This window comes from Equus caballus, chromosome 25, assembly GCF_041296265.1.
Source record: "Equus caballus isolate H_3958 breed thoroughbred chromosome 25, TB-T2T, whole genome shotgun sequence".
NCBI lineage: Eukaryota > Metazoa > Chordata > Mammalia > Perissodactyla > Equidae > Equus > Equus caballus.
In genome coordinates this window covers 40,172,363-40,189,593 of record NC_091708.1, presented here as the reverse complement: position 1 = coordinate 40,189,593, position 17,231 = coordinate 40,172,363, and the positions used below count along the sequence as shown (strand labels likewise).

At 53.1% G+C, this 17,231-nt stretch overlaps 1 protein-coding gene across 4 annotated transcripts; it reads right to left on the bottom strand.

The window, feature by feature from the left end:
* Positions 1 to 588: 588 nt before the first annotated feature.
* Positions 589 to 16,753, bottom strand: TBC1D13 (TBC1 domain family member 13). Of its 4 annotated transcripts, none has more exons than XR_001379805.3 (12): positions 16,568 to 16,724; positions 15,596 to 15,669; positions 13,986 to 14,026; positions 13,284 to 13,345; positions 13,037 to 13,136; positions 12,120 to 12,202; positions 10,156 to 10,315; positions 7,017 to 7,227; positions 6,284 to 6,447; positions 4,594 to 4,825; positions 4,119 to 4,176; positions 589 to 3,215 (listed from the first exon to the last, which is right to left on the bottom strand). XR_001379805.3 is itself a non-coding variant. In XM_001500358.7 (12 exons), the coding sequence occupies exons 1-12, from the start codon at positions 16,588 to 16,590 to the stop codon at positions 3,150 to 3,152; spliced, it is 1,203 nt and encodes a 400-aa protein (XP_001500408.1). In that variant the 5' UTR covers positions 16,591 to 16,749; the 3' UTR covers positions 589 to 3,149. The 4 variants fall into 4 exon arrangements, 3 of the variants coding, with proteins under 3 accessions (XP_001500408.1, XP_070107685.1, XP_023484836.1); XM_001500358.7 differs by having other exon boundaries at positions 4,594 to 4,754; positions 16,568 to 16,749; XM_070251584.1 differs by having other exon boundaries at positions 4,594 to 4,754; positions 13,986 to 14,148; positions 16,568 to 16,687.
* Between the last annotated feature and the right edge of the window lie 478 nt (positions 16,754 to 17,231).

The window sequence follows — 17,231 nt, the reverse complement described above, 5'->3', positions numbered from 1 at the left end:
AAAAAGAAAAAAAAAAAAGAATACAAGGCTTTCAATCACAAAATCTTCCCCACAGTATTACTTATAATAGAGGCTGAGGAATAAGCAAAATATTAACAAACAGGTACTAGTTCCAGACATTTTTAGCATATTACATAGAATAGTATATAGCCCATAAAAATATTTTAAAATCATACAGCAACTTGCTCACCACCTAACATGATGGAGGAGACAATACACAAAACTACGGAATACGAAAATGACAATGTAACAAAAATTACACCTGCGAAGAAGACAATGTTATCAGTGATTTTCTCCAGATTGTGGGGTAGGAGAGACTTGTTTTATTTACAAGTCTTTGAATTTTCAATCTAAAAGACTACTTGCTGTATAACCGTGTACGTAGCGCCTTCGTCCCCAGCCCAGTCTTCCTGCCAGCTGCAGACTGCAGTGGGTGGTGGAGAAGAGCTGAACAGGCTCTCCCAACAGGAACTTCCCGGCCTTGCTCTTAGGCCACCCTGAGAGCCTCCCAACTCCTTCTCTGCTCAAGCTTTCTTCTCCCTGCTCTGAGGTCTCAAAGGTGTCAGCTCATCACAGCACCAATGCCCATTGCAAAGAACACATGATTTATTAAAGACAACTTGTCATCAACAGCACTGATTTAAGAACGAAACTGATGAACGAACAGAAGCAGACTAACGTTCCGACCCTCTGGAGTGAGACTGCTGAATTCAGCCAGCCCCATCTGTAAGGGTCCAAAGTCCTGGGGGCAGCTCTCCAAGCAGGAAGCCTCAGGCACTCTGGCTCTCTGGGGACCTCCCTGGAGAGTCTGGGGAGGGGGATCACCTAGGGCAGATGCTTTCCTCAGGCAGGATCCCAGTGGGGAGCTCAGCCTAACCTGGACACGTCCCTGTGCTCCTGACCTTCAACCCAAGGTCAAGAAGGCACCGGGCCCAGGTCTGACTGAGGCAAATTAGACGCAGTGATTCAAGTAGTGTGGCCCCAGGAGGGAAGGCAGGGGTCAGGCGAGAGGGAATGCATCAGGTGTCCTGGGCAGTGTCTGCTGGGTCCCAGGCTGTGGCCCGAGCCTCAGGCTGTGAAGGGGTCAAAGTTGGGAGCGAACAAGTTCTGGGAAGAGGGTGAGCCCGGCCGGTGGGAAGGCGTGTCTCTGCCTCGTGCCTGGCTCTTGAAGCCTGGTAAGGATACCAGCTCTCCTGTCTCCCTCACACTTAGCGCCAGTAGAAAGCTCAGAGCCTTCGTGGACAGGACCTGCTGGAAAACCAGGAAGGTCCCAGAGGCAGGGGGCGGGATGCCGACTCTGACCTTGGAAGGGAGGTCAGACCGCGTCTCCAACTCCTTTCTGCCTTCCCAGCCCCACCCTTTATCCCCAAGCCCAGCACTTGCCAATCTGCAATAAATAACCAGGAGTCTAAATAAATAGTAAAAATCTCCCAAATACCGTGTGTTGGGAAAGGAGGCAAAAAGGCAAGTGCATGAAGTCCCCGAAGCACCCAGGGCACAGCCTGGCAAAGGAGCCACCTGAGAGCTGTTCCAGGCCCACAGCCTGGCCAGCATGGGCAGCAGGAAGTCCTGGCTGCCAGACTCAGGAAGGCTTTGGGGGAAGAGGGCCCTGCTGGCCAGTCTGAGGAGAGGTTTAGGACCCTTGCTACGTTACCCAGCCTTCCAGACCCAAACCACCAGCCTCCTCACAGAAGGAGGGGACTTGGTCAGAATACGGCCACTACTCCAACAGCCCAGCAGCGGGAGTAGCCAGCTGCTCCTGCTCAGAGGACATTTGCCCTAAATCCTGGGACAGCCCAAGCAGGTGACCAGAGACAGGCCAGCATCCCCTGCAGCCTGCTTGGGGGAAGATGCGGCTCTCCTGGCACTGCCAGGATCCAGGGCCTTTGAGCTCAGCTACGCCCAGTGCAGGGAGGCTCCCTTGGGTCCCACTTGCCCTTTATGGGACTCACCACCCTGGGCTGAGACCTGGAAGCCATGAGAATCACTACTCTTCCCAACCCCTGAAACACAATCACCTTCATGTCCTTTTCCTTTGGGAGAGAAGGGCCTTTTGGGGACTCTCTGGGAGCCCCAGCTCCCCCTCTTCTCCCTCCCCCATCCCTGGGCAGAGAGGAGGGGAAGAGGCTCAACGCTTCACGGGCCATCATTTCCTGGCAGCTTTTGGTTTCCAGATATGTCATGGGGAGCAGATTCAGGGCGCTCCAGTGAGGCACTGTGGACGCCCTCCCAGTCTGGGGGACCTGGGCGCCTAGGACTGGCGGAGGGGAACGGGGTGCAAAGGCCAAGGTTGACCTCCAGGGGCTTTGCTGAGCCAGACTCCTCATTCTGTCTCCAGGGTTCACAGGAGTGGAAGGGAGGAGGGAGAGGAAGAGGCTGGGGATAAGGCACCCCAAGAGAGAGGGGCAGAGGGAGAGCAATGGAGAGAGGAGCAGACAGAGCGAGAGTCACATACACCCTCTGTGAAAGAGGCGGAGGGAGAAGAGAGGGAGACAGGCAGAGAGAGGGAGAGAGACAGAGGAGGAGAAGCAGAGACCTAGAGGGATGCAAGGTACCTCCCCTCCCTCATACACACACACACACACAGAAGCAGATACCTGGGGATGAACAGACACACACACACCAACTCATGACTATAGACAGACAGTGGGAGGGGGACAGAGGGTGTGACCTGGGCCAGGCAGCTTCTTAGCTCCTTCAGTGTCACCTTCCCCATGGAGAAGCCTAAGCACCAGCCCCCAGAAGTGGTTTCTGGCTCATTTGCCAGAAACCCGAGAGAGCCCAGAAGAAGACCAGAGAGGAGAGGAGGAAGGGAGCAGCAGAGCAGAGGCAGGGAGGGACCCTTGTCAGCCCCCAGTGCCCCCAATCTGCCCCAGCCCCAGGAAACAACTTCACAAGCTCCAGCCTTGCTTGGCGGCCTGGGCAAAGGGTCCCAGGGTGGCAGGGTGAGGAGGGAGCCAGGGCTCGGTGGTCAGAAGGAGCATGGCACAGTGTGCCCCGGTGGGAACGGCATAGAGTGGGGAGGCCTGGAGTAGGCCACTCCTGCAGCTTCCTCTCAGGCTGGGATCCCACAGGCATCTGCGTGTCCCAGAAGCCAGGGCACAGGGGTCGGCGGCTTCTCTTCCAAACCCAGGCCGCTTGCTGCCAGGCTACTTTGAGTCTTGGAGTTCCTTGGCTTTCTGTAGGATCTGGCAGACATCTGTGATGGGGTAATCCTGGGCATGGGAAAGGCCACCAACATGCCTCTGAAGTCAGCTCACTCTGAAGTTTGCCACTTGTGCCACACCCATGCCCTTCCCACGGGGACTTGTCATCATGCTGGACCCTGAGCCTCAGGGACAGAGACCACAGGTTACCCGACACCTGCATTCTGCCCAAACCCCTGCACGTAGCTAACACTACACCCACTGCGGCACTAACATAACCAACCCAACCAGTGCCACCTAAAGGGTCTCACGGCCCCTTCCTTAGGACCAGGGCCACACCGCCTCATCTCTCCCCACCTCCCGCCATCGAAGCCTGAGCCCTATTCATAATGAGTTTGGTACTGGCCGGACACTGTACATGCATTAGCTCAGTGGGTCACCTCAAGAGTCCAATGAGAAGGCTACTGTGACTATGCCCACTTTACAGATCTGGTCAATCAAGTCACTGAAAACCAACCCCAGGACAGGCAGTGGAAGAAACTGAGGGCTAGAGAGGTTGTCACTTGGCTTAGGTCACATGACAAGCATAGCAGAACAAAGATGTGAAACCAAAGCTGTCTGACTCTTGAGCCCACATTCTTAACCACCATGCCCTACACTTTCCTTCTCCAGGTCTGAGCATGGTTACTAGTGAGCACTACCATGTACTGGGTGCCACTGTGTCCCAGGGAATCTTCACTTATGCAGAGCGCTTTGTTCAGAGAGCCCAAGTCATCCACTCAAGACCACACCACACTCAAGCGGCAGAGCCGGGATTCAAACCCAGATCTGCCTCAGGGGCCGGGACTCTTGAGCCCTGCGACCCTCTACTGTTCCTGACCCCAGCCTGTCACAGCGGCTGGCATGAGGTAGGTGCTTGGTAAGTGTCTTCCTCTCAACTAAAGACTGAGCTTCCCCTCCAAACTCCATTACCTGCAGGAGCCGCATGTTCACTGTAAAGTCCCCTTCCAGCAACTGGTCCCGGATCAGTCTAAGAAAAATAAGCAGGGCCGGCCCCGCGGCCGAGTGTTAGGTTCATGCGCTCCACTTCGGCGGCCCAGGGTTTTGCTGGTTCGGATTCTGGGCACGGACCTAGCACCGCTCATCAAGCCATGCTAAGGCAGTGTCCCACATGCTACAACTAGAAGGACCCACAACTAAAACATACAACTATGTGCTGGGGGGCTTTGGGGAAAAGAAGGAAAAAATTAAAAGTTAAAAAAAAAAGCAGCAGCCTAAGCACTGATTGAGCCCTTGGGCTGCCCGGAGGGCAGCAGTTGGCCCCTTCCCACCCCTTCCTCACCACCCACAGCAAGTCTGGTCTGACACCCACCCGAGAGCTCCAGAGGCTCACTTCAGCCTCCAAAGAGCAGCCCCTGCCCGCCCCTCTGCCCGCGGTCACACTCACATGAGCATGGCACAGCACACGAGGAGGAGGAAGTCAAAGCGGCTGTCATCGGCAAAGAGGGAGTCCCAGATCCGGATGACGTCAGGCAGCAAGAACTCCTGGGAGAGCAGCAGCGTCAGCCAGCGGAAGGCGAAGAACTGCGGCTTGATGTTCTGCTCTTGCTGGGGAGACAGAGGCGAGGAGCAGGGAACAAGAATCCGTGTCGGTTGGTTGCCATGTAACACCATGCAGCCTATCAGACGTGAATTCAGATGAGCAGCAGGCCAGGTGTGAGTGACAGGCACACCAACCGTGGGGAAGGCACTGGGCCACCTAGACAGCCTCGTTCGTTCAGTTGAAGTGGCAACTGCTACTTGCTGCCAGCCAACGTCAGTTTTTGTGGGGTTTTTTTTTTTTGAGGAAGATTAGACCTGAGCTCACATCTGCCACCAATCCTCCTCTTTTTGCTGAGGAAGACTGGCCCTGAGCTCACATCCGTGCCCATCTTCCTCTACTTTATATGTGGGACGCCTAACACAGCATGGCTTGCCAAGCGGTGCCATGTCCGCACCCACAATCTGAACCGGTGAACCCTGGGCCACCAATGCGGAACATGTGCGCTTAACCCCTGTGCCACCAGGCCGGCCCATTGTCAGATCTTCTGATTTTTTAAGAGAAGCTATAAACCCAAACTTTTATATAAGCTCTCTAGATTTATAAATGATGGCTCAAATTCTTTTAAAACACTGTACAGATTACAACCTTGGATTTATGGACAGACATAAAGACCATTAATCAGACACTTAGAACAAGCCTGGCCTTGTGCTTAGCATATTAGATATATTAGCCCACTTACTTAACTTCATGGAACCCCGCGAGGCAATTGTTCCCCAAAGAGATGAACCCTCTGGATGGCCAGAGTGACTATTATTAACTGAAAAAGCACGTTACACAACAGCAAAATCATAATTCCATACATGTTTAAAAAGACATGTTCACATGCTTACATCTTCTTGTCCACAAAACTGTTTTTGTCTATATATAAATAAATGTTTTTACTTAACTAGTTTCCAAAATAAACATGGAATGCCATTACAATAATTTTTAAAAATTATTTCTAATAATGAAGTTCAGGGACTGGCCTAGTGGCATAGCAGTTCAGTTTGCACACTCCACTTTGGTGGCCCAGGGTTCACAGGTTCAGATCCTGGGTGCAGACCTACACACTGCTCCTCAAGCCATGCTGTCATGGTGTCCCACATACAAAACAGAGGAAGACTGGCACAGATGTTAGCTCAGAGCCAATCTTCCTCAAGCAAAAAAAATGAAGATTGGCAAGAGATGTTAGCTCAGGGCCAATCTTTCTCACCAAAAAAAAAAAAGAGAGTTTCATATTTCTTTTCTCAGAGGACTACCAAGAGACTAAACTAATTCAGCATATGGTAAAGGCCATGCATTGTGCCCAGCACACAATGGGCACCATACAACCTCCCCTTCACTCCTGGCCTGCTAGGCTCCCACCATCTGCAGCCTCAGTCTCCCAGTCCCGTCTCAGCATGGAGGTCAGCGCTCCCTAGCAGTAGCAGCCACTTTCAATCGCCAGACTCTAGCCAGACCTCGAGGGCCCTGGGCCTGAGATGCTCAGGAAGCCTGCTACCCTTTGCCCCTTTCCGTCTGTCTGTCCTGGCCCATGGGGTCCCAGGGTCCTCACCAGTTTCAGGTAGAGTTCCACGTCCTTATCCTTCAAGGTGGAGTAGACCTTTTCCATCTTGTAGGTGATGCCACATTGTGAGTCATCCAGGCTCTTGATGAAGTTGTCCCGGATCTCAGCCATGAGGTTGGTAAAGCAGAAAAAGGTGTCTGCCTCAGCGTGCTCTGGGTGAGACGGGCAGGGTGAGGGAGCCGCAAGGGAAGTGGTGTCCTCCCGAGGCCCACCCCATCTCTCACCTATGCGACACCTCCTCCTCACCTCTAAGCCTCGCCAAGTCACCTCGCCCTCATGGACAGGCTCAGTCCCTCCTCTGTCCTTGACCACTCTCCATCCCTAGACTAAGGACATCACTTCTTTCTTCTCATATCTTCTGGCAACACCATACACTCGCTTAGCCAGTGATTACATGTACTTCTGATGACATATTTCAAATCATTATTCACTTAAACCCTTTCTATCATTCAGCTTCCAGTATATATATCTCATCTCCTCTACCAGAAATTCAGTTACAACTATCAAGAGATCAGTGAACTTCCAACATTCTAGAAAGTCCAAGTCAGAAAGGATCTCAGAGACAATGCAGGCCAACCCCATCATCTGACAGCGGGAAAATGGGGGGCCAGAGAAGGGAAGTGAGCTGCAGTCTGATGAAGCCCATTAGCCAGCTTTCCTTGGTCCATTTTTCTAGGGAGGCAGCAATGAGGGATGTGGGCAGCCAAGAGCCCTTTTATACCTTTCCACTCGCTGTTGGGGTCAGTGGCAAAGGTATAGTAGAGGGGCCCCACGATTTCATTCATGCCCTGCACGTAAGCAATGCCAGGGTTGAGCTTGGCGTAGATGAACAAGATCCGCTCCACCACCTCCCAGTGGGCCTCGCAGCCGTTGGGCAGCACCTCGTACTCATTGAGGGCCGAAGGCGTAGAGTTCTTGTGTGGGGAGCTCATCTGCGGGAGGAGGGGAGGAGCCCATTAAGAAGGTGGGTGGCATTACGGACAGTATGTTATCACCAGAAATGTTTACCATTAAAGCTAAACTTCACTTCCAGCTTGTGGGAAACGCAGGGCAGAGAGGAACACGTCCAATGCCACCAGGAAGAAACAAGCAGACAAATCCAGAACGCAGGACACCCTAGCAGATAGCTGGACTAAAGTCTAATTTGTGGTGATAAAAGCCAGAAGTGTGCTTACCTCTGAGGTGAGGGGGAGAGACTGGGAAGGGGCATGAAGAACGTTCCGGAGGATGGAATGTTCCGTGTTTTGATCTGGTTGGCAGTTATACAGGTGTATACATGACAAAAAGTTCATCTAGTGGTATACCTAAGATTTGTGCATTTTACTACATCTAAGTTATACTTCAATTAAAAAATAACTTTAAATATGTCAAAAACAGAAAACTGGTCAAGACTCTTCAAAAAGTCAAATGTTGTGGGGGGTAGGGGAGAGTCGAAGCCTGCTCCGGATCAAAGGACTAAAGAAATGTAACATCCCGATGCAACACATAAACCTCGACTGCGTCCTGGTTTGGAAGCAAAACAACAAAAATATTCTTGGCGCAACTGAGGACACCCGAGCAGGGACTGGACGTTAGGCGTTTCTATGGAGTTACTGTTAATCGTTAGAGATGTGACGGTGGTGAGGAGGAAGACTGTCCTTATTCTCAGGAGATGCCTGCTGAAGTACTTGGGGTTAAGGGTCAGGCCATCTGCAACTTACCCTCCACCTCTGTACAATATACACACAAATACAGCAAAAGGTTAACAATTGTTGAATTTAGGTGGAAAGTATACAGGTGTGCACTGTACTCTTCTTTCAAATTGTCTGAATCTTTCAAAATTTTCATAAGAAAAAGTTGGGAGATAAATAAAGAGATGATGATCCCAGCTAAAAACTCATGCAATAGAGCAGAGGTCCCCAACACCAGCTGCCCATCAGGACCCCTCGGGAGCTTTGTGAAGATTCAGGTGCCTGGGGTTACCTGTATGAGAGCTACAGGCAAAGCCCGGCAGGGACAGAGTGTGAAGCTGTCCTGGAAGCACAGGGCCCTGAAGACAGTAAACTCCTTTTCCCATTACATACACACATGTATGCATATACATACATGTACATGTGCACACATAGACACACACATCGTTAACATTTACCAAGAGCTTTCTAGGTACAAGACAATGCTCTACAAGTATTCCTTCATTTAATCCTCTGAACAACCTAGCTTATCCTCTCATCATTTTCAAGATGAAGAAACTTGAAACGTTAGGCTCAGAAATGTTAGGTCACTCGTCAAACGTCTTGAATTAAGCGGTGGCACTGAGATTTGAACGCAGACTGGCTGACTCCAGAACCTGAGGTCCAGGCCTCAGAGAACGCCCAGTGCCTTCCAGCTTTCCAAGAATCTGCACAGCCATGACCTCATTCCATCCTCTTGGCAATTCAAAAGCCAGCAGGACAGAAATGATGTGCCCAGTTTCCAGAAGAGGAGACGGAGGTCCAGGAAGGTGGGCCTGCTTTTACTTGCCCAAACAGAAGGTCAGCTTTAACTCAAACTGCCCACTCACGAGTCCAGAGGTCTAGGGACGAAGTTTGCGATCAGCCTCTCTGCCACCAGAACCAGGCCTACATCTAAAATAGAGAAAAGCTCAGTTCTCAGATCCCCATTACTGTAGTGAAATGAATGACAGAAACCAGGTCCCCACCTCGCCCTGCAGCCAGAACCTCAGAAGCCAGCTAAGAGGGCTGCCCACACAGCAAGCCACTCAGTCACCCAGCCAAGCATTCTGTACCTCCCAGACACCCAACTCTGTCCTAGGCACATGGAACCCGGACATTAGCTGTCATTGTCCTTGTTACCCCCGTAGCGGAGAATGGCTGCTCTCCTAGAGAGAGGGCCTTGATCAGTCATTACACCGAGGGAAAAGCTTCAGCAGGAGTATCTGTCTCTAACTGGTGAGAGGTTGGAGGACAGTGACAAGTTCTGAGGAACAAGTCAGAGTGCAGATACCAAAGCAGAAGGTCGAAGTTCAGGAATAAAATGTACTTGTTTGGCTCCAAGCGGCTTCTCAGAATTACAGGAATCTGCTGGAAGACTGGACTACAAGCACTCAGCAGGACGGGGCGCACGAGTCCCATCAACTCTACTTCCTAAGCCTCAGGTCTATCCCCGCTCTGCCCCAGCCCCAGGCCCCACCTACCCGTGCCTGGACAATGGAGCCGCCTCCCAGGTGGCCTCTCCACTGCCATTCCTTCCCCCTCCAATCAAGTGTCCCCACAGGGCCCAGAGCAATCTTTTACAGAGTGAACCTGAATCACGTCCCGGCCCTGCTAGAACCTGCAAAGGCTCCCTAGGCCTCAGGATAAAGGCCCGGGCGTGCCCTCACCACCACCCAGACCTTCCCTCCTCCTCCCCTTCCCTCTGTCTCTGGCCATGCAGGACTCCTCTATTCCCTGAACACACCACACTTCTGCCTGAGGACTTCCACATATGCCTTCTTTCCCACCTGAAATGCTTTTCCTTCCGAGCTCTTCAAGTCTCAGCTTAAATGTCACTTTCTTGGGGAAGTCTTCCCTGATACCCAGACCAGGCTAGCTCCCCAGCCCCATCACTGCTCCCATCACTTTCTCATCACACATGTCATCACTCTCTCAAGAGACATTTCTACCAGAGGACTCAGAGCGCGCAGGGCCCTCCCCGTGGCACCCATTACACCCAGCCTTCGATACCTGACTTTCAGAAACAGCCCCAGAGGGGGACATGGCAAAACCAAGGTTGCTCTGGGTAACTATCAGGGCAGACGGTCACGGGCCCAGTGGCCTGTGGCCGGCAGCCTAAGGGAAGTAGGAAGGAAAAGGCTATCACAGGGCCCCCAGGTTGCCTCTCACGTTTGTGACCCCACTCCGGTTCCGGGCCACTGTCTGGGATTTCAGCGTTGTCTGTTCCACCCGCTTACGAAGGGTCTCAAACTCATTCTGGGGGTCCAGGATGAGGAGGCAGGGATACTCGGTGGCCCTCTGAAAGAAGGATATGTCTGGGCACAACCTCCTGTCAAGAGGGAACAGGACAGAGGGGTGTTACTCAGGTGGAGGTTTGGGCATTCCATGAGCATCCTGCTGCCAGGTGTCCCAGCAGCCCAAAAAGCATTCTTCCTGTTGTTGTTTTTTTTTAATTAATGACATTTTATTTAAAAAAACAATATAGTTTCTAAAAAGCAATATAGTCATTGTATATGTATACATACCCATGTTCTTAAGTGTATTTACAAATAGATAAACACATATACATTTACATGGTTTTTTTTTTTTAGTGTCTTTATGGTCTCAGAATCTAACTCTTCTCTTAAACCACAAACGTCTTTCCATGTCAAAAATATCTAACATGTACAGGAGTGCTAACTGTAGTGTGGTTTGAAATGATAAGAGAGGTCTGGTTAAGTTACACATTATACAGCAGAATACTACACAGCTGACACGGGAAGATGTCCAAGACGGAATGAGAGAAAAAAAGAAAGTTGGGAGACAGTCTCTAGAATGTGGGCAAGTTTTTAAAATATACGTGCTACAGTATATGCACATTTTTCAGATTTCTGATCCACAGCACACTGCAAACTTGCCCTCTATGAACACTGAACCACGTGCTACAAACACTGCCAGTGTAAGACAGAACCTGTTTCCTCAGGACCCGGTGAAGATGTGGTTCTTGACTTACACAGGGCCGTTACAACACCTCGTGGGTAGAGGCTGCCCCAGCACCAGCCTGAGAAGGAAGGAGGCGAGAGCCCCCTTCTGCATCCCTGCTGAGGTGCTTGGGGCTGGGTTTCCACCAGGGCCATCTGAAGCTGGGCCCAGGCAATGAGCAGAGGCAGAGGGGCAGCACCCAGGTGGTGAGGGGCTGGAAACACAGATAATGACTGGGTGGGTGGAACCGAAACCAGGCGGACGCACTCCAGAACCCACGCTCTAACCACAGGGCTCCACCGCAGACAAGGGCTTCCTATAGCTCCTCAGCCAGCCTTGCGGGAGACTGCCCGCTGCCAGACTCACCAAGACAACAGGATAGCACAGCCAGTGTCCCCACATTTCTCTAAAAGTGGAGAAGCAAGCACATGCACACCAGAGCTCACACTTTTTTAAAACACACATCTGATCCTGTCACTCCTGTGCTTAAAACTTTCACATGACTGCTCCCCGTCCTTGTGATCAAGTTCAAGGCCCGCCCTGCCCCCGCCCCAAGCGTGGCGTTAACCACACTGGCCATCACACCGCTCCTCAAACGTGGGCTCTCAGGCCTTCCCGGGCAGCTCCTCGCCCACCACAGCCTTTCCTCCCTCTTCCTGAGACTTCTCAGATGTCAGCTGAAACACTGCCTCCTCAGGCGAGGTTTCCCCAAACGCCTCGAAGCACCCTGAACTCTTCCTGCACAGCCTTTACCACAAACGTGAACTACACAGAACTATTTGCTTAACGTCGGACTTCCCATCTTCCCCCCTAGGTTCTTAGTTCCTTGAGGAGAGAGACCATGTCTGTTTATTCTGTGCTCAACTCTGAGCTTGGCCGTGAGCATGGCACATAGTAGAGCTGCAACATTTGTGGGAATGACCAGATGAATCCATAACGCCCGGGGCACAACAAACTAAGGCAAGGAGACAGGAGAGCCAGCCACTCGCTGCCCTCGCCAGCCCCACTCTCAGCTTGTCATCACTAGGACCTGGACCTAACACGGGGACAACCCACCCACAGTTCCTCAAACACCCTCCTATGGGCCTGGCGGGGAAAGGGAAAGGACAGAACTGGGAAACCCCCCCGGAAGTCCCATGGGCCAGCTCCCAGGCCCCAGGTGCCCCGCCTACCGGACATCCTTGTCAATCTGCAGCAGCACCTCGTTGTCCTTGAAGTACGTGTTCCACCGGCTGTCAGGGTTGGGGTTGAGTGGCTGTGGGAAGAAAAGAAGCTGCGCTGTCCTAGGCCCAGCTAGGGTCCCAGGGGCATGTACCAGCTGGAGGCCTGAGCAGCGGCCCCGCACCAACAATCCCCCCAGAGGCCCAGCTGTGGCTCAGACAGCCTGTGAGCAACTCGAGGAGCAACACAGGCCTCCCACAGCCTCCCAAATCACATTCCAACTCCACAGCCAGCAGGCGAGCCAGGCAGTTTGCTCTGAGTACACCCCTGCTTGGAGGGGACTGTCCTTTCCGTCCACTGCTGTAGCTGTAGGACGCTGCCTATAACAGGTGCTCACTAAACGCCTGTTGAATGAATAAATGAATGTTGCATCATTAGGTCTCTTTGAATCTAACTCATGAAGGCTCTGAGTCGCCAGTTCCAATCCTTGGAGGACCGGTCTGGGTCCAACCCACCTCCACTCCCTGCACCGTGAAGCCCCAGGGAGGAGCTCAGTATTTGAGGGCAGAATGAGGCTTCCTCCAGGCCACAGAAAGGCAGTTTATCCTCACTGCCACCTGCTCTTTCTTCAACTATAAGATCACAGAACCTTCCTTAAGGAACAGGGATGAAGAGGAAACGGGGACAGGGGAGCCGGCTCAGTGCTGCACACATAGCTATCACTTACATTCCCAACCGGGCCTGGGAGAAGCGGGTAGACAGGGCCTTCCGGGCCTGAGCAGCTGGACACAGAAAGGAGGGACTGGAAGGGTCAGAGGGGCCCAAGACCAGCTGCACTTGTTCTCTGGGGTGGGGGACGCTGCCTGCTACAAAGCTCGCACCTCTCCTCATTCTGTAGCCTCAGGCCCCGATGCCTACCCCTACTCACATGGTCCTCAAAGGTCACATCCTCCCTGGACGCACCCATGTTGGCCTTGGCAATGCCGGGCTGGATGATCATTTCCCTCAGGAACTGAGAATATAGCTCCCTGCCGGAGAAGAGAGAGCAATGATTCCCAAAGGCCTTGCCCAGGGAGCCCGGACACAGAAGCAGCAACAGGAAGCAGGGCAGGCTTAGCACCACCTGTCGTGCCTGACAAGAAGGCCCTCCCGTCATCCCCTCTCTTGGGTCTCACCTCTGCTTGGCCAGGATGGAGCTCCATGAGGCTCTCTCCAAGGGGAGGTAGTTCAAGAGAATCTGCACAGAGGGAGAGGAGCAAAGCTCTGGCGACTCCCCCAGCCCAACCCTGGACAGTAGGTGGAGCCTGCCAGGCCTCAAGGAAAACGTCTGATAAAACCCAGAGAAGACAAGATGGGCTGAAACCCAGGAATCCAGGCATGGGCTAGGGGCAGCCTCCCCTTTCCTCCCCATGCCTCCCCACTCCTTTATCCTAAACTGGCCCTTTCCAGTGCCTTTCCTCACACAGATTGTTCCAAAGGATAATACCACCTTGTACTCAAAGGGGCTGGAAACCAGAATACTGGGCTTCGCTCCCCACCTCAGCTAATAGCTCTGGGCAAAGCACAGCCTTCTTTTGTCCCAATAAGCATGACTTCCACTATACTGTCTGGACCAGGGAGCAGAGGGCTTCACTGGCATTACAAAGTGTTCCATCCCCAGGGAACTGCTTGTTCAGCTCGACAGAATCTGGAGAAGGATCCAAGAGGCAGGCTGGCCCCCAGAACTGACCAGGTGTGGCCTTGGGCACCTTGCCCTCCATCCTCAGACAAGCAAGGAAAGGTGCAGAACAGGAAGAAGGGGCTGGGAGTGGGGGGCAGCCCATGCAGGAACCCAGGGACTCTGAGCAGAGCAGCAGCCCCACCCCAGGCACACCCACCTTCCAGCAGAGGCACCGCAGTCCGCCCTCACAGGGGATGCCTGTGAACACAGCAGGCAAAGGTCACGCCCCGGCCAGAGTCCCAGAACCCCCCAGCCCTCCACCTCAGAGACGGTTGGCAGGGAGTGGAGTGGGCAAGAAGTACTTCTTCAAGAATCATTTTCTGCCAGAAAGATTACTTGACTAAATGTTTAATCCTGTGTGTGCTTTCTCTTGATGACCCCTGCCCCCAGCCCAGAGCTCCCTCTGTCGGGAATGTTCTTTTGAGGATAACATCTTCTCATCCTTGATATTTCTTCCTCAGAGCAGCCTTTACCAGCCACTGTCTCTTCCCAATTGAAGTCAGGTCCCTCATTATAACCAATAATGGCTCCGTGACTTCTCCTTCATAGCATCCATCGTAACTGAGATTGTACAATATAATTTGCATATTTATTTAACATCTGTAACTTCTATGACCAGGGAAGCCCCAGAAAGACCAGAACCAAATTTGCCTTATATTCTCAGTACCTAGCACAGGGCATGGCACACAGGAGGTATTCCGTAAGTATTTGTGGACACAAATATAAATGAAGCCATGAATGCTAAGTGCTTCGTGCTTTATGGACACTATTTCACTTTATCCTCATTATAACCCTGGTAAGTAGGGAAGATTAGCATCATTGTCCTTATCTTACAGACAAAGAAACTCATCTGTAATGACAGAGCAATCAAGGATTCAAACACAGGTCTGTCTGACTTTAGAGCCCAAACTCTCAATCACTACTAGAGACTGCCTCCCCTGAGGCCTGGCTGACTCTCCAGCTCAGCACAGATCCCAGGACCCCTCAAGATGGTCAGGGCCTGAATATCACTCCTGAGCAGAAAGACAACCTTCTCCCGCACTATCGTCAGGAACCTCACTAAAGCAGCTGTTGCTACAGTACCCCCAGTACTCATGCCCCCACCTCAGAATCTGCATGGGGCTGAGGGGGGTACTCAAGAATTCCCAGCTGACCAAGTTACAAGGGCAGAGCAGTGACAAAAGCACCCTGGGGTATTTTTAAAGACAAGCAAAAATCTCTGTGCTGGAAGGTTAACAATGCCAGGGAGGGCAAAGTCAAAAGTGGCTAAGGTTCAGCTTCTTCAAATCAGTGTCTCAAGACTGGAATTTTACCATTAACCAAAGTTCACTGTCGCCTGAGTCAGCTCTGACCCCAAGCCAGGGAGAGAGCCAGGAACCACTTTGCAGCTAACCAAATTCTACAGCACAGGAAGCTTGCTGATGAACGAGGAAAGACCCGACCGAGGCTCTGGAGTCTGCTCCCGGCTCTCATCCTTCTGTCTTCAGTCCCCTCCACTCACTCTCAGGAAGCAAGAAGCCTCACTGATCCGCCACTAAGCACCCTGTCCACGGCCCACAGGCATGCTAACTGTGGCCGTCACTCCTCTGGAAACCCCCTCCAAGCTCAGTGCAGTCACTGCTTGTTCAGCTCGACAGAATCTGGAGAAGGATCCAAGAGGCAGGCTGGCCCCCAGAACTGACCAGGTGTGGCCTTGGGCACCTTGCCCTCCATCCTAGTCACAACGCTGCTCTAGAAAACCCCTGAAAATGGAGCGTTGCCTCTTACCACTGAAACTGAGATCCCGAAGCTTTTCCAAGGCAATCGTGGGCTCCTTCAGGACATCCTGGAAATCTGCAATCCTGGAAGCAGGGAGGCGGAGGCAAAGGGAGCACACTCAGTGGCCAGGCGGGAAGCCCAGGGCTCCCTCACACCACCAGTCCCCAATCTGTTTCCCCCTCCCCTTCAGGACATAAAGATGGCAAAGCTCAAGGTCCTGGCAAAGGCCGCTTTGGAGAACTCTAGATCACTTCTTCCTCTAAGCCCAGAAACACAGAGACAGCCTTGTCTAGGAACTCTCAACCCAGCACCAGGAAAGCAGAAACATTCTAGTATTTGGCCAGCGGGCATTTATGTGGCGATCCCTGCCGGCCAGGCCCAGCCCACAGCGCCACTATCTGACCTCGGCGAACCCTAGGAACCGGGAGTAATTTGATGCGCAGACAACGGATCTGAGTAATCGCAAGCAGCTCTCCAGGCTCGACAGTATTACCCTGAGACGACCTCCGGGCCCGCCCGCAGGCAAGGACAAAAGGTTTAAAAAAACAATCCTGGAGAAAAACTGAAGAGTGAGCAAAATTCAGCCCGTGCTGCAGGATTTGGCCTGGGGGAGGGGACAGACTGGAGAATCCAGGTTTTCTAGCCTTTCGAGTAATAAACGGGCACCGGGCCGGACGCGCGTGGAGAGCAGGGAACTGGGGCAGAGGATTAACGGAGAGCAGGACAGGGGTGGGGGCGGGACCCCAGGGAAGGGGGAAACCCGGGGTCCAGGGTGAGGGAGCGACGGAGAAGGGGTGACACCGAGAGGCAGGCGAGGCGCCTCGGCTGTGCCGCTCAGGCCCACAGCAAAGGGGCTGGAAAGCGGGTGCCCGAGACCCTCCGCCGGGGGCTCCGGGCCCGGCCACACCCGCGCCCCCTCCGCAGGCACAAGGGGCGGCCTGGCCAGGAGCACCTTGGCCGGCTCGGGCCCCGGCCCCTTACCGGCTCTTGTGCAGACTCGACATGGTGTTGACTTCCGGATCCCCCCGCTACCTCGGCCGACGCGGCCGCCGCCGCCCCCTAGGGACGCGGGGCGCTGGGCAAAGGCGTCCGACCGGAAACGCAGCCGCTGGCGCGGGCGTTCCGGCTCGTTCCGCTCCGCTCGCTCGGCCCGGCCCCGCCCCGCTCACGTGCCGCCCGGTCCTCCCACTGCTGGGGCGGGGCGGGGCGGGGTACGAGGGCCCCAGGAGCACGCCCCGACCCCTGCCCAACTCGCGGGCTCTGCAGCCCAAGTTGAGGACGCGCAAGTGATGGTGCAACCTGTGTGCCCTAGGCTATTTTTTGCGCTGCCCTGGGCCTCCGTTTCTCTTTATGCAACATACCTATAAGTCACCCTGTCCTCGCCTTAAACCTGCTTCACCTGCAATAAACTATTGCGTCATTATTTTGGGAAGGTGGACCTTCCCTGCTGAACTATCCAGGCCTCCTGGGTGGCCTTTTCACTCATGAATCCTGCACGCCTATAGCAGGCACCGCACAAAGCAGATGGTTCGGTAACTATCGGATGGAGGAGCAGGACTGCAATTCAGCGTTTCCCTGATTTTCGAATTTCATGAACATGAAATTTACCATAACATCAGAACAATAGAAAAGGCAAGTCAAGATT